Below are 27,057 nucleotides of genomic sequence, written 5' to 3' on the forward strand. Positions count from 1 at the left end.
CTCTCCTCCCTCCCTCCTGATACTCTCCTCCCTCCCTCTTGAAACTCTCCTCTCTCCCTCCTGATACTCTCCTCCCTCCATCCCGATACTCTCCTCCTTCCCTCCTGATACTTTCCTCCCTCTCTCCTGATACCCTACTTCCTCCCTCCTGATACTCTCCTCCCTCCCTCCTGATACCCTCCTCCCTCCTTCCTGAAACTCTCCTCCCTCCCTCCTGATACTCTCCTCCCTCCCTCCTGATACTCTCCTTCCTCCCTCCTGATACTTTCTTCTCTCCCTCCTGATACTTTCCTCCCTCCCTCCTGATACTTTCCTCTCTCCCTCCTGATACTCTCCTGCCTCTCTTTTATACTCTCCTCCCTCCCTCCTGATACTCTCCTCCGTCCCTCCTGATACTCTCCTCCCTTTCTCCTGATACCCTCCTCCCTCCCTCCTGATACTCTCCTCCCTCCCTCTTGATACCCTCCTCCTTCCCTCCTGATACTCTCCTCCCTCCCTCTTGATACTCTCCTCCCTCCCTTCTGATGCTCTCCTCCCTCCCTCCTGATACTCTCCTCTCTCCCTCCTGATACTCTCCTCCCTCCCTCCTGATAATTTCCTCTCTCCCTCCTGATACTTTCCTCCCTCCCTCCTGATACTTTCCTCTCTCCCTCCTGATACTCTCCTCCCTCCCTCCTGATACCTTCCTCCCTCCCTCCTGATGCTCTCCTCCCTCCCTCCTGATACTTTCCTCTCTCCCTCCTGATACTCTCCTCTCTCCCTCCTGATACCTTCCTCCCTCCCTCCTGATACTCTCCTCCCTCCCTCCTGATACTCTCCTCTCTCCCTCCTGATAATCTCCTCCCTCCCTCCTGATACTTTCCTCTCTCCCTCCTGATACTTTCCTCCCTCCCTCCTGATACTTTCCTCTCTCCCTCCTGATACTCTCCTCCCTCCCCCCTGATACCTTCCTCCCTCCCTCCTGATGCTCTCCTCCCTCCCTCCTGATACTTTCCTCTCTCCCTCCTGATACTCTCCTCCCTCCCTCCTGATACCTTCCTCCCTCCCTCCTGATGCTCTCCTCCCTCCCTCCTGATACCTTCCTCCCTCCCTCCTGATGCTCTCCTCCCTCCCTCCTGATACTTTCCTCTCTCCCTCCTGATACTCTCCTCCCTCCCTCCTGATACTCTCCTCCCTCCCTCCTGATACTTTCCTCCCTCCCTCCTGATACTCTCCTCCCTCCCTCCTGATACTCTCCTCCCTCCCTCCTGATACTTTCCTTCCTCCCTCCTGATACTTTCCTCCCTCCCTCCTGATACTTTCCTTCCTCCCTCCTGATACTTTCCTCCCTCCCTCCTGATACTCTCCTCCCTCCCTCCTGATACTTTCCTCCCTCCCTCCTGATACTCTCCTCCCTCCCTCCTGATACTCTCCTCCCTCCCTCCTGAAGTTTGTAGTTATCACTCATCATTCATTGTTTCAGTCATCACTCACCATCCGTATTTGTAGTCATCACTTGTCTTTAATGTTTGCGGTCATCATTATTAACTCAGGACTTCGATAAAATAATTTACGTTGCATCACGAGTGTTCCTGAGTCAGGAAAACAAACACAAGTGTCACTGTATTTCAAACAACGCGCTAAGTCTGTGTGGGTCATATAATGCTGCACAAAATATGAGAAATCATTGTACATACAACTTCTGTAACACCAGTGGCTGTGGTGCATGGTACCATACTGCTACTCAGAGGTACCAGGCTGGAACACCGTTACCTTAAAGGAGTATGTATCTCTAAATGTCTACTCGTTACTTTGCGCCGGTGTAGACAGGTCTACCCACTGTTTTACATAATTCCCACTAACGCCTACACCGGGTAGCGCTTAGTATTGTTGCTTATTTCCAGATGACTGAACTTCATTTTAGTGCTAGTATTTATATATGATGCTTGTGTTTATGAACTTAAGTTAACCAATCTTAAATTAATCTCTAAGTTTGCCAGAAATGCTCTTCATACAAAAAGGGTTTTTGGCCTGTACACCCAACTATTATATTCCTCTGTACAACCATGTAATTTGTCCAAATAAACATCTTTATCTTTATTCGCAGTCGGAAAATCGTGGTTTATCAATCACGAAATCGCAATAACACCACGGAACGGGTGGAGTTTGAACCCTTGGCCGAGTGGCTTATGCACTGGGTTGGAGTTTTACGACTCACTCGCCATGGGTTCAAACCCCACCCGTTCCGTGGCTAGTCATGGTTTAGATTGTCCGGCTGGGAACGACGTGTAGACAGTTCCCTCACTGCCGTTGGTCACATAAAGTGTCCTGTAGCTCCATTACTAGCGCACTCAGCTCACACACTGAGGTCCAGGGATTGATCCCGGTATGAGCGGAAACATTAGAACGTGTTTCCTTAAGACACCTGCTGTCCATGTTCACCTATCAGTACAGTAGGTACCTGGGTGTTAGTCTACTGGTGTGGGTCGCATCCTGGAACAAAATTGATCTAATTTGCCCGAAATGCTCTGCATAACAAGGGAGTTTCTCCATAACGTCAGCTAGGCCTGTATACCTTGTAATTGTAGAAATAAAGATTATTATTATTATTATTATTATTATTATTATTATTATTATTATTATTATTATTATTATTATTATTATTATTATTATTATATTGGTTTTGGGTGTTAGTGAGTTGTGGGTAGCATCCTAGGGAATAACACCTTTTAGCTTAGATCAGCAGTGAAGAGAAGCTGAAATATGATGACTGTTTTTCTGTGCATGTAAGGATGAGGCTCGTGGTCAAGAGGCAGGTGTGGGCGCAGGCTGTGTACTGACATTCAGGTAAGACGTGTATGGTCACCACAAACATCTGCACCATAACTACCCAGGCGGCACAGTGACCTAGTATAGGAAGCCAGGTGACCTGGCTAGACCTAGTGATCAATACTTGTGTTATCACCTGCGTTGTGCACACCTTCCCCTCACCTTGTACAAGGTTCCAGCGCTGCTGGCGCAACCCTCTCAGATCACCACCGCTGCACTCAACACATGAAAGTTGTGTAATTTCACACCGTTTCCTCACGTCATGGCGAAGTTTAGGGTAATATAAACATGATTTACTATCATATAACTAGTTCACTGGTGTTTCTTGCGTTTGTTATACGCTCCTAATTAATGTGTGTGTGTGTGTGTGTGTGTGTGTGTGTGTGTGTGTGTGTGTGTGTGTGTGTGTGTACTCACCTAATTATTCTCACCTAATTGTGGTTGCAGGGGTCGAGACTCAGCTCCTGGCCCCGCCTCTTCACCGACCGCTACTAGGTCCTCTCTCCCCCTGCTCCATGAGCTTTATCATACCTCGTCTTAAAACTATGTATAGTTCCTGCCTCCACTACATCGCTTGCCAGACTATTCCACTTCCTAACTACTCTATGACTGAAGAAATACTTCCTAACATCCCTTTGACTCATCTGAGTCTTCAGCTTCAAATTGTGACCCCTTGTTTCTGTGTCCCATCTCTGGCACATCCTGTCTCTGTCCACCTTGTCTATTCCACGCAGTATTTTGTATGTCGTTATCATGTCTCCCCTGACCCTCCTGTCTTCCAGTGTTGTCAGACCGATTTCCCTTAACCTTTCTTCATAGGACATTCCCCTTAGTTCTGGAGCTAACCTTGTTGCAAACCTTTGCACTTTCTCTAATTTTTTGACGTGCTTGACCAGATGTGGGTTCCAAACTGGTGCTGCGTACTCCAGTATGGGCCTGACGTACACAGTGTATAAAGTCTTGAACGATTCCTTACTGAGGTACCGGAACGCTATTCTCAGGTTTGCCAAGCGCCCATATGCCGCAGCAGTTATCTGGTTAATGTGTGCTTCTGGCGATGTACTCGGTATTATACTCACTCCTAGGTCTTTCTCCTTGAGTGAGGTTTGCAGCCTTTGGCCACCTAGCCTATACTCTGTCTGCGGTCTTCTTTGCCCTTCTCCGATCTTCATGACTTTGCATTTAGCGGGGTTAAATTCTAGGAGTCTGTCCAGGTCTCTTTGGCGACCTGTCTGGTCCGCATCTGATTTAATTCTCGTCATTAACTTCACGTCATCTGCAAACAGGGACACTTCTTAGTCTATCCCTTCCGTCATGTCGTTCACATATACCAAGAATAGCACTGGTCCCAGGACTGACCCCTGTGGGACCCCGCTCGTCACTGGCGCCCACTGTGATACCTCATCATGGACCATGACTCGCTGTTGCCTCCCTGTTAGGTATTCTCTGATCCATTGCAGTGCCCTTCCTGTTATACGTGCCTGTTTCTCTAGCTTTTGTAGTAATCTCTTGTGAGAAACGGTGTCGAAGGCCTTCTTGTAGTCCAAGAAAATGCAATCAACCCACCCCTCCCTCTCATTTCTTACTTCAGTTACCTTATCATAAAACTCTAGTAGGTTTGTGACACAGGATTTGCCTTCCATGAATCCGTGCTGGCTGTCGTTTATAATGTTCCGCTCCAGGTGCTCCACCACTCTCCTCCTGATAATCTTTTCCAAGACTTTGCATACTATACATGTCAGTGACACTGGTCTATAATTTAGTGCTTCATTTCTGTCTCTCCCTTCTTAAAGATGGGAACTACATTTGCCTTCTTCCATACTTCAGGTAGTTGCCCAGTTTCAAGGGAAGTGTTGAAGATTTTGGTTAGTGGCACACGTGTCCCTGCTCCCTCTCTAAGGAGGGAGGCACAGCGGCAGTATGAAAATGACATAGCATCGAAAGTCAAGTCTGATCCGAAACTACTCTACAGCCACATCAGGAAGAAGACAACAGTCAAGACCAGGTAATCAGGCTGAGGACCTTATCTGTGCATACTAGTTTCTGGCTCGTCGACTAATCTCTTTATTCTCCCGAGTCCTTTGCCTTCTGTACTTTTTCCATTCTCTACAACACTTAGTTTTTGCCTCCCTGCACCTTCGGGTAAACCAAGAGCTTGTTCTGTCCTTCCCATTATTTCTGTTACCCTTGGGAACAAACCTTTCCTCTGCCTCCTTGCATTTTGTTGTTACAAAGTCCATCATTTCGTTTACTGATTTTCCTACCAACTCTGTTCCCACTGAACCTCCTGCAGGAAGATCCTCATTCTTGTGTAGTCCCACCTTTTATAGTTTAGCTTTTACCTTTCTACTCCTGTTCCCCTCTCCACTTTTAGCTCCACGATGCATTCAAAGCTCATAACTACGTGGTCACTAGCTCCAAGGGGCATTTCATATGTGATGTGCTCAATGTCTGAGCTACTCAGGGTGAACACGAGGTCCAGTCTTGCTGGTTCATCCTCCCCTGTCTCTCTGGTAGTATCCCTAACATGTTGGTGCATGAGATTTGCCAGCACCACATCCATCATGTTGGCTCTCCATGTTTCGGGACCCCCACGTGTGTGTGTGTGTGCGTGTGTGTGTGTGTGTGTGTGTGTGTGTGTGTGTGTGTGTGTGTGTGTGTGTGTGTGTGTGTGTGTGTGTGTGTGTGTGTGTGTGTGTGTGTTGTGTGTGAGTTCGTAAGTTTGTACTCTCTGATTAATATTTGTAAGGGTCGAGTACCAGCTCCTGGCTCACCCAAGCTGCTACCTACAGATCAGTGTGTATGGAGTGTTGCTTGTCCTTAAGTAAATACTTTATTTCCACTGTAACATTTATGGCCCAGCCACTAGACTCATTATGTACCTCTGTATTACTTTGAATACCACCCACATGTTGGTTATGGGGTGACTACCACCCACATGTTGGTTATGGGGTGACTACCACCCACATGTTGGTTATGGGGTGACTACCACCCACAGGATGGTTATGGGGTCACTACCACCCACATAATGGTTATGGGGTCACTACCACCCAAATGATGATTATGGGATCACTACCACCCACATGATGGTTATGAGAACACTACCACCCACATGATGGTTATGGGGTCATTACCACCCACATGATGGTCATGGGATCACTACCACCCACAGGATGGTTATGGGATCACTACCACCCACATGATGGTTATGGGATCACTACCACCCACATGATGGTTATGAGAACACTACCACCCACATGATGGTTATGGGGTCATTACCACCCACATGATGGTCATGGGATCACTACCACCCACATGATGGTTATGGGATCACTACCACCCACATGATGGTTATGGGATCACTACCACCCACATGATGGTTATGAGAACACTACCACCCACATGATGGTTATGGGATCACTACCACCCACATGATGGTCATGGGATCACTACCACCCACATGATGGTTATGAGAACACTACCACCCACATGATGGTTATGGGGTCATTACCACCCACATGATGGTCATGGGATCACTACCACCCACAGGATGGGTATGGGGTCGCTACCAACCACATGATGGTTATGGGGTCACTACCACCCACATGATGGCTATGAGATCACTAACACCCAGATGATGGTTATGGGATCACTACCACCCACATGATGGTTATGGGATCACTACTACCCACATGACGGTTATGGGATCACTACCACCCACAGGATGGGTATGGGGTCGCTACCACCCACATGATGGTTATGGGGTCACTACCACCCACATGATGGTTATGGGGTCACTACCACCCACATGATGGGTATGGGGTGACTACAACCCACAGGATGGGTATGGGGTCGCTACCACCCACATGATAGTTATGGGGTCACTACCACCCACATGATGGGTATGGGGTCACTACCCCCCACAGGATGGGTATGGGGTCAGTACTACCCACAGGATGGGTATGGGGTCACTGCGCCCAGAAACAATACTTTCGCTTGTTTGTGAGGCCAGATCATAAAGGAGGGGAATAAAATAGGTGGACACCATACCTGAGGCTCACTGGTGTGCCAGGCGCTAGCTCTGGGCCTTTCACGTTTGCAGTAACACAGCAGAATAACATTTCGGATGGAGTCATTCCCCTTAACTAATCTCTCTGGACTTTCTACATATTTCTGGAGTATTGCAAAACCCTGATGATGTGTTGACTGCAACACTGAAGACCTAGAGCTGTCATTCAACTTCCCTTGTGGTTGTTTTACATACACACACACACACACACACACACACACACACATATATATATATATATATATATATATATATATATATATATATATATATATATGTATAAATATATATATATATATATATATATATATATATATATATATATATATATATATATATATGCAATAAGATCACAGTAAACAGGTGATTTCAGAATATGCAAAATAACCACTCTGAAAGAATAGAGAAATTCCCCCAAAATGCTGATGGATGTGTCTATAAGATTCCTTGTGAAATTTGCGATAAAGTTTATTACGGCCAAACTGGTAAAAATCTCGAACTAAGATTAAAACAACATAAATATAGCATTAGAATTGGACAATATTCCAATGCTCTATTTATTCATGTAAGAGATTTTAACCATCCAATTGATTTTCAAAAAGTTGAGAAAGTAGTATCAAGCAAGTCCATGGTCGACAGGAATATAATTGAATCTTGTTTCATAAAAAGCAGTTTTGACAATAATATGAATATTTCCTTTGGTTTATATAAATTAGATCCATTTATAATCAATAGAATTTGGGAAGAATTTAATAATACACTGGACAAATAATAATTTTTAAATTTTCTTGGGTAGAATAGTTTGTGGGTGAGTTGTGCAAAGGACCTATCCAAGTTGGGTCGGCGCGCGTCAGGTGTTTAACCGTTGTGGGATCTGATAGTGAGGTGCTGGCCAGACCCCTTATATAGCTTCCTTGGATGCTTTACTTTCATAGTTCCTTGATAATGTGAGTAGTCACGAAAGCGCTTGGAATTTCTCTATTCTTTCAGAGTGGTTGTTTTGCATACATATATATTTACATATATATATATATATATATATATATATATATATATATATATATATATATATATATATATATATATATATATATATATGTATATATATATATATATATATATATATATATATATATATATATATATATATATATATACATATATATATATATATATATATATATATATATATATATATATATATATATATATATATATATATATATAATTTTGTATTTGAATATATTTAAATGTTAATATGAGAGTGTTGGTGTTGTATGTTGACAATATAATGTTAACATTATAATGTTAACATTATAATGTTTAGTCTTAATATAAAAATAACACCAATTTAAACATGGCTTAGTTAAACAAATTTAGAATAGTTGCTGTATAGCAAGTTAATACTTAAGACTGTTAACACGCAAGCAATGTAACTCATTGTACCAGTGTACCATGTGTTTGTACCAGTGTACCGTGCGTTTGTACCAGTGTACCATGTGTTTGTACCAGTGTACCATGTGTTTGTACCAGTGTACCATGTGTTTGTACCAGTGTACCGTGTGTTTGTACCAGTGTACCATGTGTTTGTACCAGTGTACCGTGCGTTTGCACCAGTGTACCATGTGTTTATACCAGTGTACCATGTGTTTGTACCAGTGTACCGTGTGTTTGTACCAGTGTACCATGTGTTTGTACCAGTGTACTATGTGTTTGTACCAGTGTACCGTGTGTTTGTACCAGTGTACCATGTGTTTGTACCAGTGTACCATGTGTTTGTACCAGTGTACCGTGTGTTTGTACCAGTGTACCATGTGTTTGTACCAGTGTACTATGTGTTTGTACCAGTGTACCATGTGTTTGTACCAGTGTACCGTGTGTTTGTACCAGTGTACCGTGTGTTTGTACCAGTGTACCATGTGTTTGTACCAGTGTACCGTGTGTTTGTACCAGTGTACCATGTGTTTGTACCAGTGTACCGTGTGTTTGTACCAGTGTACCATGTGTTTGTACCAGTGTACTATTTGTTTGTACCAGTGTACCATGTGTTTGTACCAGTGTACTATATGTTTGTACCAGTGTACCGTGTTTGTACCAGTGTACCAAGTGTTTGTACCAGTGTACCGTGTGTTTGTACCAGTGTACCATGTGTTTGTACCAGTGTACTATGTGTTTGTACCAGTGTACCGTGTGTTTGTACCAGTGTACCATGTGTTTGTACCAGTGTACTATGTGTTTGTACCAGTGTACTATGTGTTTGTACCAGTGTACCATGTGTTTGTACCAGTATATCATGTGTTTGTAACAGAGTGCCATATCTTTGTACCAGTGTACCATGTGTTTGTACCAGTATACCATGTGTTTGTAACAGAGTGCCATGTCTTTGTACCAGTGTACCATGTGTTTGTACCAGTATAACATGTGTTTGTAACAGTGTGCCATGTCTTTGCACCAGTGTACCATATGTTTGTACCACTGTACCATCTGTTTGTATCAGTGTACCATATGTTTGTATTAGTGTACCATATGTTTGTATCAGTGTACCATATGTTTATACCAGTGTACCATATGTTTGCACCAGCGTACAATATGTTTGTACCAGTGTGCCATATGTTTGTACCAGTGTACCATATGTTTATACAAGTGTACAATATTTTGCACCAGTGTACAATATATTTGTACCAGTGTACCATAAGTTTGTACCAGTATAACTTGTTTGTAGCAGTGTACCATTTGTTTGTAGCAGTGTACCATTTGTTTGTAGCAGTGTACCATTTGTTTGTAGCAGTGTACCATTTTTAGCTAACTTCACTTGAACTCTTTCAACAAGTACTGTAGTTTTCATACACGGTGTATAACAAACCAACAGTACTGTAGTTTTTTTAATACATTTATTCGTGAATGCGACCCACAACAGTGGGCTGACACACTGGTACTTACTTTTACTGTCAGGTGGGCATAGTCAGCAGGATGTAAGACACTGACCCACGTCTCCTAAAATGTTGTGTTCATCTTGCATATTCACCTTACATGTTCACCTTATATGTTCACCCTACATATTCGCCTTACATGTTCACCTTACATGTTATTTTACCTGTTCACCTTACATGTTCACCTTACATGTTCTCTTACCTGTTCACCTTACATGTTCATCTTACATGTTCACCTTACATGTTCACCTTACATGTTCACCTTACATATTCACCTTACATATTCACCTTGTATCATAAAAAGCGTATGTTTTGGTAAGTTTGAATGTCAACTGTAATTTGTGGAGTCCAGTAAATGGTAAAGTCTTTGGATATTCTGTAAGGTATCAGTTATGGGGTTTTGGACAAACGCTAAACCCATAAAGTCGTACAGCACCTAGGAGAGGAAGGGAAAAGATGATGAGGTTTGATCCATTATAAGAGGAGCCTGTCAGCAGCTCTTCACCAGCATCATGACACTCGTCTTGGAAGGTGTGGTGGTTGAAGAGGTGCCATGTGTATAAAAAGGTTTTTATGGCACAACAGTGGGACTCAGTTTACCTGCAGCAGTTGTACTTCCACTAGTGGGCCCCGCCTATATGTGATCACGTCTACAACTGCTGCATTACTCCACGCCTTCCACCGGCAGGAATATACAATTTGACTGATGAATATCTGGCGCACCGTAAGAACCTGACGTACGTCACTAGTAGGCCCCCTCCACATGTGAACATATCTACAACTGCTGAATCTCACTATTTCTTCCACTGGCTCCACTATAAAGTTCCAGGTCTTTGTATTTTATTGATAAAGGTCTTGATGGGCGAAAAGTCTCTCAGTAAAGATACCCAGGTGTTGCAGGTGTATCATTCAGCAACTTTTAAAGCAAAGCACAACTTAAGTGTAAATTTACTAAGTCACAAGTTTAATTTTATGTTTCGGAAGGTGATAATTTACTGTCGTTCATTAACGTATATTTTTACGCAGTGAAGCTTCAGTGTATGATACAAGAGGAAGGTGATCTTACAGTCACCTTCCCACAGTGAAGCTTCAGTGTATGATACAAGAGGAAGGTGATCTTACAGTCACCTTCCCACAGTGAAGCTTTAGTGTATGATACAAGAGGAAGGTGATCTTACAGTCACCTTCCCACAGTGAAGCTTTAGTGTATGATACAAGAGGAAGGTGATCTTACAGTCACCTTCCCACAGTGAAGCTTTAGTGTATGATACAAGAGGAAGGTGATCTTACAGTCACCTTCCCACAGTGAAGCTTTAGTGTATGATACAAGAGGAAGGTGATCTTACAGTCACCTTCCCACAGTGAAGCTTCAGTGTATGATACAAGAGGAAGGTGATCTTACAGTCACCTTCCCACAGTGAAGCTTTAGTGTATGATACAAGAGGAAGGTGATTTTACAGTCACCTTCCCACAGTGAAGCTTTAGTGTATGATACAAGAGGAAGGTGATCTTACAGTCACCTTCCCACAGTGAAGCTTTAGTGTATGATACAAGAGGAAGGTGATCTTACAGTCACCTTCCCACAGTGAAGCTTTAGTGTATGATACAAGAGGAAGGTGATCTTACAGTCACCTTCCCACAGTGAAGCTTTAGTGTATGATACAAGAGGAAGGTGATCTTACAGTCACCTTCCCACAGTGAAGCTTCAGTGTATGATACAAGAGGAAGGTGATCTTACAGTCACCTTCCCACAGTGAAGCTTCAGTGTATGATACAAGAAGAAGGTGATCTTACAGTCACCTTCCCACAGTGAAGCTTCAGTGTATGATACAAGAAGAAGGTGATCTTACAGTCACCTTCCCACAGTGAAGCTTCAGTGTATGATACAAGAAGAAGGTGATTTTACAGTCACCTTCCCACAGTGAAGCTTCAGTGTATGATACAAGAAGGTGATCTAACAGTCACCTTCCCACAGTGAAGCTTCAGTGTATGATACAAGAAGAAGGTGATCTTAGTCACCTTCCCACAGTGAAGCTTCAGTGTATGATACAAGAAGAAGGTGATCTTACAGTCACCTTCCCACAGTGAAGTTTCAGTGTATGATACAAGAGGAAGGTGATCTTACAGTCACCTTCCCACAGTGAAGCTTTAGTGTATGATACAAGAGGAAGGTGATCTTACAGTCACCTTCCCACAGTGAAGCTTCAGTGTATGATACAAGAAGAAGGTGATCTTACAGTCACCTTCCCACAGTGAAGCTTTAGTGTATGATACAAGAAGAAGGTGATCTTACAGTCACCTTCCCACAGTGAAGCTTCAGTGTATGATACAAGAAGGTGATCTTACAGTCACCTTCCCACAGTGAAGCTTCAGTGTATGATACAAGAAGAAGGTGATCTTACAGTAATTTTCCCATAGTGAAGCTTCAGTTTATGATACAAGAAGAAGGTGATCTTACAGTCATTTTCCCACAGTGAAGCTTCAGTGTATGATACAAGAGGAAGGTGATCTTACAGTCACCTTCCCATAGTGAAGCTTCAGTGTATGATACAAGAGGAAGGTGATCTTACAGTCACCTTCCCATAGTGAAGCTTTAGTGTATGATACAAGAGGAAGGTGATCTTACAGTCACCTTCCTATAGTGAAGCTTCAGTGTATGATACAAGAGGAAGGTGATCTTACAGTCACCTTCCCATAGTGAAGCTTCAGTGTATGATACAAGAGGAAGGTGATCTTACAGTCACCTTCCCATAGTGAAGCTTCAGTGTATGATACAAGAAGAAGGTGATCTTACAATCACCTTCCCACAGTGAAGCTTTAGTGTATGATACAAGAAGAAGGTGATCTTACAGTCACCTTCCCACAGTGAAGCTTCAGTGTATGATACAAGAGAAAGGTGATCTTACAGTCACCTTCCCACAGTGAAGCTTTAGTGTATGATACAAGAGGAAGGTGATCTTACAGTCACCTTCCCATAGTGAAGCTTCAGTGTATGATACAAGAGGAAGGTGATCTTACAGTCACCTTCCCATAGTGAAGCTTCAGTGTATGATACAAGAGGAAGGTGATCTTACAGTCACCTTCCCATAGCGAAGCTTCAGTGTATGATACAAGAGGAAGGTGATCTTACAGTCACCTTCCCACAGTGAAGCTTCAGTGTATGATACAAGAGGAAGGTGATCTTACAGTCACCTTCCCATAGTGAAGCTTCAGTGTATGATACAAGAGGAAGGTGATCTTACAGTCACCTTCCCACAGTGAAGCTTCAGTGTATGATACAAGAGGAAGGTGATCTTACAGTCACCTTCCCATAGTGAAGCTTCAGTGTATGATACAAGAGGAAGGTGATCTTACAGTCACCTTCCCATAGTGAAGCTTCAGTGTATGATACAAGAGGAAGGTGATCTTACAATCGTCCTCACACAGGAGAAACTAAAACACATAATGATATAATATTCTTTATTTTTCTCCAATTTAATGTCGTATCCTTGGCATAAAAATGTTATGGCCAGGAAGGAGAGAAAAGAAAGCTCTCTAGAGCAAGCTAAAGCTCTTGTATATAAAGAAACACCAGCATTTAATGCAATGGGAGGAAACAAGAGAGACAGCGTAATGTGTAAGGCAATAACATAATGAATGAGAATAGGTAGGTAACCAAATGCAAAAGAAATAAAAATGTAGGTTAAGGCAGGAGCGTATTATGCAGGTGTGTGGGTGTTGTGTGTGTGTAGTGGCGTCTGGCTTCAGTTTCACCACTTTGCTGGAGAGTGAGCACCTCAGTCAAGGGTACCACAACTGATCTCTACACTCCACAACGCCAGCACTCACCTCCACGCATCTCCACCCTGTCAGTGCCACTTCATCACGCCGATTCTGCAGCTTCCACTGCGTCGGCACCAGTGTCATCACACTGGTTACTTACATTCACGCCACTTCATCCCTCTGCTTCAGTTTTGCTTCCACATCCACACCATATAACAGTGGATGGTATACAAGTGCCGACAGGCTGTGCATGAAATAAGCCCCAAAAATGCGATTTGGCGATGCTATATTAAAGAGAACTTGAAAAGCCAAGCCCCTGACAACCCAATTGTCAGAATCTATCACAGACTCCACCGCAAAGAATTCATCACAGAATCCATCACACAAAATCCATCACACAGAATCCATCACACAAAGCTGTGAATCGACCCCTACAACCACAAATAGGTGATTACAGAATCTTACTCTTCCCTCCCCGGGTATTTCTGGTGAATCGAACCTTGTGTCATGTTACCAGTTCATCACACTGGTTCTACTGTCAAACCAATTCATCACACTGGTTCTACTGTCACATCAGTTCATCACACTGGTTCTACTCTCACACCAGTTCATCACACTGGTTCTACTGTCACATCAGTTCATCACACTGGTTCTACTGTCACACCAGTTCATCACACTGGTTCTACTGTCACACCAGTTCATCACACTGGTTCTACTGTCACACCAGTTCATCACACTGGTTCTACTGTCACATCAGTTCATCACACTGGTTCTACTGTCACACCAGTTCATCACACTGGTTCTACTGTCACACCAGTTCATCACACTGGTTCTACTGTCACACCAGTTCATCACACTGGTTCTACTGTCACACCAGTTCATCACACTGGTTCTACTGTCACACCAGTTCATCACACTGGTTCTACTGTCACATCAGTTCATCACACTGGTTCTACTGTCACACCAGTTCATCACACTGGTTCTACTGTCACACCAGTTCATCACACTGGTTCTACTGTCACACCAGTTCATCACACTGGTTCTACGTACAAAACACTACTCTGTACTTTACTGTATAAAATTCACTATAATTTGAGTAGAAATGTGTACTTTGTCCATGGTGACGCTGTAAGGGGTCCAGCCCAAGCAGGTGGTGGGCGTGGGCGTGTGGGCGTGGGGTCCCGCCCACGGTGTGAGCTTCCGGGGCGTGCAGTGGGCGTGTGTCACGTCCTGGAACCAGCGGCGGATATATGACAGGTGAGGTGTGTCCTGCACACCTGTCACTCAACACCGTGACACCTCCGCCTGTACTGGCGACCAGGTGTGTACACCGCTTTAGGGTGTACACCGCTATACGGTGTACACCGCTATAGGGTGTACACCGCTATAGGGTATACACCACTACAATGTGTACATCTCTACAGGGTGTACACCACTACAGGGTGTACACCACTACAGGGTGTACACCGCTACAGGGTGTACACCGCTACAGGGTGTACACTGCTATAGGGTGTACACGCTGAGGTGAGGAGGAGAAGATACGGAGGGACAGGAGGGAGAGCCAGGGAAAAATAATAGAAAGAATAATAGAGAGGGTAAATAGTGACACTGGGAAGAGGAACAGAATTTATGACTATAATAAAAAAAAAGAATAAGGCGGCCTAATCCAGTAGGCGTTATACAGCGAGAGAGAGAGAGAGAGAGAGAGAGAGAGAGTGAGAGAGAGAGAGAGAGAGAGAGAGAGAGAGAGAGAGAGAGAGAGAGAGAGAGAGAGAGAGAGAGAGAGAGAGAGAGAGAGAGAGAGAGAGAGAGAGAGAGAGAGAGAGGGAAAAACAGTAAGTTTATTCAGGTATACACAAATACAGTTACATACATTATCATACATAGCAGCATATGTGTAGAGAACCTGGGATAACAAAGAAAAGTCAGACAAAGTGACTTATTTCCACTGGGAGAGACACGTACATCAAGACACTGAGAAAATAGAGAGAGAAAGATAGAGAAATCACGAACAGAGGAAGAATTTCACAGTAATGTAAGAGTGTGTACCAGAAGTGAGCAGTCGCTGTGAGGAAGATACACTGCCCCGTACAACCTGGTAGCTTCTGAAAGGGCACCAAAGTACCCCGCTTTTCTAATAATAGGCTTATTTCTCCACTATAATCTGCCTTGTCCATAATTAATATCGCAGATGCTTTGTCTGCTTTCGTAAGGTGACGTCCAGGATCTTTCTTTAATTCATGGTATAACTTAACAAATCTGTGAGGGCAATTGTGTTGCAGAGGTCTGAGCTTTCCTTACGTCTGCAACACAATTGTCCTCAAAGATTTGTTAAGTTATACAATGAATTAAAGAAAGCAAATGCGATAGAAATTATGGACAAGACAGATTATAGTGGAAAAATAAGCTTATTATTAGAAGACGTAGACACTTACGTACCTCTTAAAGAATAGATTATTCTAATTGTACTCTTAAGCCTGGGCATGGTGCTCATCACGCCCGGTGTCTGTGTGGGCGTGAGGCATGTGGAAAGTGGGCGAGGAGTGGGCGTCAAATGATTGCGACGACCGTGGTAATGATGGGCGCGGGCGGCAGTGTCACCTGGGGTGGTACACGCCCACGACATTGTCCTTAGGAGTCTTACAACAACACGAGGTTACTATGATCGTCACTCCCACCATGCCGCCCACGAGCACCGCCATGGCTCCCTGAGCACCGCCTAGGAACTGTGTCCACGCCTTCATCCTCTCCTCGCTGGGGGTGGGCGGTGGTGCGGGCGTGACGTGGGCAGGAGCGAGGGCGGCCAGGAGACAGAGAAGGATCACCTGGATGATACAGGATACCACAGAGAGGACTCCCAGCACCAGGTATCCTGTAACACAACAGCACTTGAGTACATCACCAGTGCCAGGTACCCTGCAACACAACAACACTTGAGTACATCACCAGTGCCAGGTACCCTGCAACACAACAACACTTGAGTACATCACCAGTGCCAGGTACCCTGCAACACAACAACACTTGAGTACATCACCAGTGCCAGGTACCCTGCAACACAACAACACTTGAGTACATCACCAGTGCCAGGTACCCTGCAACACAACAACACTTGAGTACATCACCAGTGCCAGGTACCCTGCAACACAACAACACTTGAGTACATCACCAGCACCAGGTACCCTGCAACACAACAACACTTGAGTACATCACCAGCACCAGGTACCCTGCAACACAACAACACTTGAGTACATCACCAGTGCCAGGTATCCTGCAACACAACAACACACAGTACGTCAACACAATAACACACAGCACATCAACACACAGTACATCAACACAACAACACACAGTAGATTGGTTATAAATGACCATAATTTTTAAAGGGGTGGACCGGTAAGCCAGCGGAAGGCCTCGGTCAGATGACCAAAAGCTCCAAAGGCGGGTCATCATCTGACTAAGACCCGCGTCAGGAAACATTTGTCCTGTTTCCTGACGAACCTTACCTAACCTAACGTAACAACACACAGTACATCAACACAACAACACACAGTACATCAACACATCAACACACAGTACATCAACACAACACACATTACATCAACACAACAACACACAGTACATCAACACAACAACACACAGTACATCAACACAACACACATTACATCAACACAACAACACACAGTACATCAACACAACACACATTACATCAACACAACAACACACAGTACATCAACACAACAACACACAGTACATCAACACAACAACACACAGCACATCAACACACAGTACATCAACACAACAACACACAGTACATCAACACAGCAACACACAGCACATCAACACAACAACACACAGTACATCAACACAACAACACACAGCACATCAACACACAGTACATCAACACAACAACACACAGTACATCAACACAACAACACACAGCACATCAACACACAGTACATCAACACAACAACACACAGTACATCAACACAACAACACACAGCACATCAACACACATTACATCAACACAACAACACACAGTACATCAACACAACAACACACAGTACATCAACACAGCAACACACAGCACATCAACACACAGTACATCAACACAGCAACACACAGTACATCAACACAACAACACACAGTACATCAACACAGCAACACACAGCACATCAACACACAGTACATCAACACAATAACACACAGCACATCAACACAGCAACACACAGCACATCAACACACAGTACATCAACACAACAACACACAGTACATCAACACAGCAACACACAGTACATCAACACAACAACACACAGTACATCAACACAACAACACACAGCACATCAACACACAGTACATCAACACAGCAACACACAGTACATCAACACAGCAACACACAGTACATCAACACAACAACACACAGTACATCAACACAGCAACACACAGCACATCAACACACAGTACATCAACACAACAACACACAGTACATCAACACAGCAACACACAGTACATCAACACAATAACACACAGCACATCAACACACAGTACATCAACACAACACACAGTACATCAACACAACAACACACAGTACATCAACACAGCAACACACAGCACATCAACACAACACACAGTACATCAACACAGCAACACACAGCACATCAACACACAGTACATCAACACAACACACAGTACATCAACACAACAACACACAGTACATCAACACAACAACACACAGTACATCAACACAACACACAGTACATCAACACAACAACACACAGTACATCAACACAGCAACACACAGCACATCAACACACAGCACATCAACACAACAATATATCACAATAAGCTGTTTCCAGCATCGTATTAAGACAAAGTTTTATGCACTAGAGACTTGATCAATTCTCATACGAGAATTGATCAAGTCTCTGGTGGGCGAAACGTTTTCTCAATAAAATTCCATAAATTGCATATTGTGTCCTATTAACACTACTTGTCGGTATATAATGAATGAATACTGCAGTATGCAAATTGGTCCAGCTAGGCAGGTCTAACTCACACCCACTCACATTCATTCCTTCCAGCCTATATTTAGAGCTAGCTTAAGTTCTCTCATCACTGATGCTAAGTGGGAGCTCCATTCATCTACAACTCTATTGCTACACCAGTACTTTCTTGCATTCTTTCTAAATCTAATTTTTTTCCAACTTGCAGCTATTGCAGGTTGCACCCTTAGAGACTGACCGCCTCAAAACTACTAATAGTGACCACCTCAAAAATATTACCACAACATAGCTGAGGGACTGATCTGGGGTGGACCGGGACAAAGGGAAGGTGGCAAAGGTGGACCAGAAGGAAGAGGAGGGGTGATAGGAGTGGACCAGGAGGATGGGTGGGTGGCAGGGGTGGACCAGAAGGCAGGGTGGTGGCAGGGGTGGACACTCGTGAGGACAGGCATAATACTCAAACCATGTATATGTATGTGTTTGTGTGTGTACAGAGCCATCAGCGAATCGATAAATGTGTCCGTGTGTACACTGTGTGCGTGTGCCTATGCGTGTGTGTGTGTGTGTGTGCGTGTGCTTATGCGCGCGTGTGTGTGTGTACTCACCTAATTGTACTCACCTAATTGTGGTTGCAGGGGTCGATACTCAGCTCCTGGCCCCGTCTCATCACTGATCGCTACTAGGTCCTCTCTCTCTCTGCTTCCTGAGCTGTATCATACCTCTTCTTAAAACTATGTATGGTTCCTGCCTCCACTACTTCACTTGCTAGGCTATTCCACTTCCTGACAACTCTATGACTGAAGAAATACTTCCTAACGTCCCTGTGACTCGTCTGAGTCTTCAGCTTCCAGTTGTGACCCCTTGTCCCTGTGTCTCCTCTCTGGAACATCCTATCTCTGTCCACCTTGTCTATTCCCCGCAGTATCTTGTATGTCGTTATCATGTCTCCCCTGACCCTTCTGTCCTCCAGTGTCGTCAGTCCGATTTCCCTCAACCTTTCCTCGTACGACATTTCCCTGAGCTCTGGGACTAGCCTTGTTGCAAACCTTTGTACCTTCTCTAACTTCTTGACGTGCTTGACCAGGTGTGGGTTCCAGACTGGTGCTGCATACTCCAGTATGGGCCTAACATACACAGTGTACAGTGTCTTGAACGATTCCTTATTAAGGTATCGGAACGCTATTCTCAGGTTTGCCAGGCGCCCGTATGCTGCAGCAGTTATTTGGTTGATGTGTGCCTCCGGTGATGTGCTCGGTGTTATGGTCACCCCAAAGTCTTTCTCCCTGAGTAAGGTCTGTAGTCTTTGTCCACCTAGCCTATACTCTGTCTGCGGTCTTCTTTGCCCCTCCCCAATCTTCATGACTTTGCATTTGGCTGGATTGAATTCGAGAAGCCAGTTACTGGACCACATGTCCTGCCTGTCCAGGTCTCTTTGCAGTTCTGCCTCATCCTCATGCGATTTAATTCTTCTCATCAACTTCACATCATCTGCGAACAGGGACACTTCAGAGTCTATTCCTTCCATTATGTCGTTCACATATATCAAAAATAGCACTGGTCCTAGAACTGACCCCTGTGGGACCCCGCTCGTCACAGGCGCCCACTGTGATACGTCTTCACGTACCATGACTCGTTGTTGCCTCCCTGTCAGGCATGCCCTGATCCATTGCAGTGCCCTCCTTGTTACATGCGCCTGATCCTCCAGCTTCTGCACTAATCTCTTGTGGGGAACTGTGTCAAAGGCCTTCCTGCAGTCTAGGAAAACGCAATCAACCCACCCCGCTCTCTCTCGTGTCTTACTTCTGTTACCTTGTCATAAAACTCCAGGAGGTTTGTGATACACGATTTGCCTTCCATGAACCCATGCTGGTTTTCATTTATAATCTTGTTCCTTTCCAGGTGTTCCACCACTCTCCTCCTGATAATCTTCTCCATGACTTTGCACACAATACATGTCATAGACACAGGTCTGTAGTTTAGTGCCTAGTTTCTGTTTCCTTTCTTAAATATGGGGACTACATTAGCTGTCTTCCATTTCTCAGGTAGTTGCCCAGTTTCAAGGGATGTGTTGAAGATTGTGGTTAGAGGCATGCACAGCATCTCTGCTCCTTCTCTAAGGACCCATGGGGAGATGTTTTCTGGTCCCATCGCCTTTGAGGTGTCAAGGTCACTTAGGAGCTTCTTCACCTCCTCCTCGGTTGTTCCGTTCCAGGTGTTCGACCACTCTCCTCCTGATAATCTTCTCCATGACTTTGCACACAATACATGTCAGAGACACAGGTCTGTAGTTTAGTGCCTCATCTCTCATCTCTCATCTATGTGATGTCCTCAATGTCTGAACTGCCCAGGGTGAACACAAGGTCCAATCTTGCTGGTTCATCCTCCCCTCTCACTCTGGTAGTGTCTTTAACATGTTGGTGCATGAGTTTTTCCAGCACCACATTCAACATCTTGGCTCTCCATGTTTCGGGACCCCCATGTGGCTCCAGGTTTTCCCAGTCAATCTCCCTGTGGTTGAAATCCCCCATAACCAGCAACTTTGCTCTGCTGGAGTGAGCTCTTCTTGTCACCTCAGCATGTGTGTCCACCATTGCTCTGTTGCTCTCTTCATATTCCTCTCTTGGCGTGTCCGTGTGCGTGTCAGCATGCGTGTTGGATGGCCATGAAAATATTAAGTTTTCTCTACATTATCCGTGGTTATCTAGCTCCGTGTTTTTATAACAGAACTGTTTGTGTATACGGATCACTGTATATAACTGTATACCCATGTATACTCTGTACTGAGGATGTGTATGATGGCACAGCTGATTCATGTGCTGTACGTTCATTCATGTGGCTGTACGCTGATTCATGTGCTGTACGTTGATTCATGTGGCTGTACGTTGATTCATGTGACTGTACGCTGATTCATGTGGCTGTACGTTGATTCATGTGGCTGTACGTTGATTAATGTGACTGTACGCTGATTCATGTGGCTGTACGTTGACTCATGTGGCTGTACGTTGATTCATGTGGCTGTACGTTGATTCATGTGGCTGTACGCTGATTCATGTGGCTGTACGTTGATTCATGTGGCTGTACGTTGATTCATGTGGCTGTACGTTGATTCATGTGGCTGTACGTTTATTCATGTGGCTGTGCGTTGATTCATGTGGCTGTGCGTTGATTCATGTAGCTGTACGTTGATTCATGTGGCTGTGCGTTGATTCATGTGGCTGTACGTTTATTCATGTGGCTGTACGTTTATTCATGTGGCTGTGCGCTGATTCATGTGGCTGTACGTTGATTCATATGGCTCTGCGTTGATTCATGTGGCTGTACGTTGATTCATGTGGCTGTACGTTTATTCATGTGGCTGTGCGTTGATTCATGTGGCTGTACGTTGATTCATATGGCTGTGCGTTGATTCATGTGGCTGTACGTTGATTCATGTAGCTGTACGTTGATTCATGTGGCTGTACGTTGATTCATGTGGCTGTACGTTGATTCATGTGGCTGTACTCGCCTAGTTGAGGTTGCAGGGGTTGAGTCCTAGCTCCTGGACCCGCCTCTTCACTGGTCGCTACTAGGTCACTCTCCCTGAACCTTGAGCTTTATCATACCTCTCCTTAAAGCTATGTATGGGTCCTGCCTCCACTACATCGCTTCCCAAACTATTCCACTTCCTTACTACTCTGGCTGAAGAAATACTTCCTAACATCCCTGTGATTCATCTGTGTCTTCAACTTCCAACTGTGTCCCTTGTTACTGTGTCCCATCTTTGGAACATCGTGTCTTTATCCACCTTGTCAATTCCTCTCAGTATTTTGTATGTCGTTATCACGTCCTCCCTATCTCTCCTGTCCTCCAGTGTCGTCAGGTTAATTTCCCATAACCTCTCCTCGTAGGACATACCTCTTAGCTCTGGGACTAGTCTTGTTGCAAACCTTTGCACTTTCTCTAGTGTCTTTGCGTGCTTGGCTAGGTGTGGGTTCCAAACTGGTGCCGCATACTCCAATATGGGCCTAACGTACACGGTGTACAGGGTCCTGAATGATTCCTTATTAAGATGTCGGAATGCTGTTCTGAGGTTTCCCAGGCGCCCATATGCTGCAGCAGTTATTTGGTTGATGTGCGCCTCAAGAGATGTGCCTGGTGTTATACTCACCCCAAGATCTTTTTCCTTGAGTGAGGTTTGCAGTGTGTGCACTCACCTAATTGTACTCACCTAATTGTGATTGCAGGGGTTGAGACTCAGCTCCTGGCCCTGCCTTTTCGCTGATTGCTACTAGGTTCTCTCTCTCCCTGTTCCATGAGTTTTATCATACCTCGTTTTAAAGCTATGTATGGTTCCTGCCTCCACTACATCACTTGCCAGACTATTCCACTTCCTCACAGCTCTAAGACTGAAGAAATACTTCCTAACATCCCTTTGACTCATCAGAGTCTTCAACTTCCAATTGTGACCTATTGTTTCTGTGTCCCCTCTCTGGAACGTGTGTGTGTGTGTGTGTGTGTGTGTGTGTGTGCGTGTGTGTGTGTGTGTGTGTGTGTGTGTGTGTGTGTGTGTGTGTGTGTGTGTGTGTGTGTGTGTGTGTGTGTGTGTGTGTATGTGTGTGTACTCACCTCACCTAGTTGAGGTTGCAGGGGTCGAGTCCAAGCTCCTGGCCCCGCCTCTTCACTGGTCGCTACTAGGCCACTCTCCCTGAACCATGAGCTTTATCGTACCTCTGCTTAAAGCTATGTATGGATCCTGCCTCCACTACATCGCTTCCCAAACTATTCCACTTCCTGACTACTCTGTGGCTGAAGAAATACTTCCTAACATCCCTTTGATTCATCTGTGTCTTCAGCTTCCAACTGTGTCCCCTTGTTGCTGTGTCCAGTCTCTGGAACATCCTGTCTTTGTCCACCTTGTCAATTCCTCTCAGTATTTTGTAAGTCGTTATCATGTCCCCCCTATCTCTCCTGTCCTCCAGTGTCGTCAGGTTGATTTCCCTTAACCTCTCCTCATAGGACATACCTCTTAACTCTGGGACTAGTCTTGTTGCAAACCTTTGCACTTTCTCTAGTTTCTTTACATGCTTGGCTAGGTGTGGGTTCCAAACTGGTGCCGCATACTCTAATATGGGCCTAACGTACACGGTGTACAGGGTCCTGAACGATTCCTTATTAAGATGTCGGAATGCTGTTCTGAGGTTTGCCAGGTGCCCATATGCTGCGGCAGTTATTTGGTTGATGTGCGCTTCAGGAGATGTGCCTGGTGTTATACTCACCCCAAGATCTTTTTCCTTGAGTGATGTTTGTAGTCTCTGGCCCCCTAGACTGTACTCCGTCTGCGGTCTTCTTTGCCCTTCCCCAATCCTCATGACTTTGCACTTGGTGGGATTGAACTCCAGGAGCCAGTTGCTGGACCAGGTCTGCAGCCTGTCCAGATCCCTTTGTAGTTCTGCCTGGTCTTCGATCGAATGAACTCTTCTCATCAACTTCACGTCATCTGCAAACAGGGACACCTCGGAGTTTATTCCTTCCGTCATGTCGTTCACAAATACCAGAAACAGCACTGGTCCTAGGACTGACCCCTGTGGGACCCCGCTGGTCACAGGTGCCCACTCTGACACCTCGCCACGTACCATGACTCGCTGCTGTCTTCCTGACAAGTATTCCCTGATCCATTGCAGTGCCTTCCCTGTTATCCCTGCTTGGTCCTCCAGTTTTTGCACTAATCTCTTGTGTGGTACTGTGTCAAAAGCCTTCTTGCAGTCCAAGAAAATGCAATCCACCCACCCCTCTCTCTCTTGTCTTACTGCTGTCACCATGTCATAGAACTCCAGTAGGTTTGTGACACAGGATTTCCCATCTCTGAAACCATGTTGGCTGCTGGTGATGAGATCATTCCTTTCTAGATGTTCCACCATTCTTCTCCTGACAATCTTTTCCATGATTTTGCATGCTATACATGTCAGTGACACTGGTCTGTAGTTTAGTGCTTCATGTCTGTCTACTTTTTTAAAGATTGGGACCACATTTGCTGTCTTCCATGCCTCAGGCAATCTCCCTGTTTCGATAGATGTATTGAATATTGTTGTTAGGGGTACACACAGCACCTCTGCTCCCTCTCTCAGGACCCATGGAGAGATGTTATCTGGCCCCATTGCCTTTGAGGTATCTAGTTCACTCAGAAGCCTCTTCACTTCTTCCTCGGTTGTGTGCACTGTGTCCAGCACATGGTGGTGTACCCCACCTCTCCGTCTTTCTGGAGCCCCTTATGTCTCCTCTGTGAACACTTCTTTGAATCTCTTGTTGAGTTCCTCACATACTTCACGGTCATTTCTTGTTGTCTCTCCTCCTTCCTTCCTTAGCCTGATTACCTGGTCCTTAACGGTTGTTTTCTTCCTGATGTGACTGTATAACAGCTTCGGGTCAGATTTGGCTTTTGCTGCTATGTCGTTTTCATATTGACGTTGGGCCTCCCTTCTTATCTGTGCATATTCGTTTCTGGCTCTACGACTGCTCTCCTTATTCTCCTGGGTCCTTTGCCTTCTACATTTCTTCCATTCCCTAGCACACTTGGTTTTTGCCTCCTTGCATCTTTGGGTGAACCATGGGCTCATCCTGGCTTTTTCATTATTCCTGTTACCCTTGGGTACAAACCTCTCCTCAGCCTCCTTGCACATTGTTGCTACATATTCCATCATCTCATTAACTGGCTTCCCTGCCAGTTCTCTGTCCCACTGAACCTCATTCAGGAAGTTCCTCATTCCTGTGTAGTCCCCTTTCCTGTAATTTGGTTTCATTTGTCCTTGCCTTCCTGCTTCCCCCTCCACTTGTAGCTCTAATGTGTATTCGAAGCTCAAAACCACATGATCGCTGGCCCCAAGGGGTCTTTCATATGTGATGTCCTCAATATCTGCACTACTCAAAGTGAATACTAAGTCCAGTCTTGCTGGTTCATCCTCTCCTCTCTCTCTTGTAGTGTCCCTTACGTGTTGGTACATGAAGTTTTCCAGTACCACCTCCATCATCTTAGCCCTCCATGTATCTTGGCCCCCATGTGGCTCCAAGTTCTCCCATTCGATCTCCTTGTGGTTAAAGTCGCCCATGATCAGGAGCTTTGCCCTGCATGCATGAGCTCTTCTGGCCACTGCAGCCAGTGTGTCAACCATCGCTCTATTGCTCTCGTCATACTCTTGCCTTGGCCTCCTGCTGTTCTGTGGTGGGTTATACATCACTGCAATTATCACCTTGGGACCACCAGAGTGAAGCGTTCCCGCTATGTAATCACTTTCTTCTCTGCTGTCTCCTCTCTCCAGCTCATCAAAATTCCATCGGTGTTTGATCAGCAATGCCACTCCTCCACCCCCCCTGTTCCTTCTGTCTTTTCTCAGGATCTGGTATCCCGCTGGAAAGATGGCATCTGTTATCATACCTGTAAGCTTGGTTTCTGTGATCGCTATGATGTCTGGTGATGCCTCTTTGACTCTTTTGTGCCACTCCTCCCACTTGTTTGTTATTCCATCAGCGTTTGTGTACCATACCTTCAGTTTCCTTTCCAACACTGTGGTTTGGGGGGCCTGCGGGGGTGGGAGACCTGGTAGCTTACTGTGGCATTCTATGGTTGGGGGTTGGGTGGAAGCTGTGGGTATGGACTGTATTGTGTGTTGGCATGGTGTGATAGGTTGTGGGGTTCTGAGGATAGTTGTGTGTGTGCTTGCCCTTGCTGCTCTGTTCTGCTCTGACTGACCTCTGCTGGTTCCATCCTTGTCTCCTTTCCTAGCTCCTTTCGCTTTTTTGTCCTCTCCCTCAGCTACTTTCTCTCTGTTTGTGTTCTGTCTCTGTCTAGGAACACCTTCTTGTACTCTTCCGAACTTTTCAACCGTGGTTTCTCTTGGAGGATCCTGTTCCGCACTGTTTCTGTCCTGGGAATCAGCTTGATCGGTCGGTTTCTCCCCTTCAAGTACCCCCCTATTCTCTGAAAATTTACAATCTCATCCATGTCTTCTCCCCTTATTTCCGTGATGATTTTCTCAATCTCCTTTCTTTCTTCCTGCTGTCTTTCAGTGTGTGTCCTTTCCTCTCTCTCCCGAAGCCCATGGATAATCACTGATTTTGCCCTTTCCTCCTCCCATTGCCTCTTCCTCTGTGACTCTGGTTCCTGTCTGTATGTGGTCATTTTCTCCCTTGATTTTTCCAGTGGCTCTTGGTAGCATGGTTGTGCCTCAGCATTTGACCTATCTCCCTCTCCATCTGCACCCATCTGCTCTTCCCTTCCACTCCCTGGTCCTTCTTTGCAGGCTGATATGACCTTAGCATAATTCATATCTCCTTCCTTCCTGTTCAACCTCTCATCATCGTATGGTGTGTCTTCTCTGGTCACTACCCCTGAGACTTGCTTCAGCCTGTTTACCTCAAATTCTAGGACCTTTACCCTGGCTACTGCAGTTTCAACTTGTGCCTCCCAATTCTTCGTCTCCTTCTCCAACCTCTTTTCCCATTTCACAGAGAGCTC

At 45.0% G+C, this 27,057-nt stretch overlaps 1 protein-coding gene across 1 annotated transcript in view; it reads right to left on the reverse strand.

Annotated features, from left to right (window-relative positions):
- Window positions 1-13,280: 13,280 nt before the first annotated feature.
- Window positions 13,281-27,057, reverse strand: part of LOC138852342 (uncharacterized) — a 38,396-nt gene continuing 24,619 nt past the window's right edge. The window contains exon 3 of the mRNA XM_070082326.1: window positions 13,281-16,441. Within this exon, the coding sequence (XP_069938427.1) occupies window positions 16,167-16,441 (275 nt within the window). The 3' untranslated portion in view covers window positions 13,281-16,166. The remainder of the gene's footprint in view (window positions 16,442-27,057) is intronic.

This window comes from Cherax quadricarinatus, chromosome 7, assembly GCF_038502225.1.
Source record: "Cherax quadricarinatus isolate ZL_2023a chromosome 7, ASM3850222v1, whole genome shotgun sequence".
Taxonomy (NCBI): Eukaryota; Metazoa; Arthropoda; class Malacostraca; order Decapoda; family Parastacidae; genus Cherax; species Cherax quadricarinatus.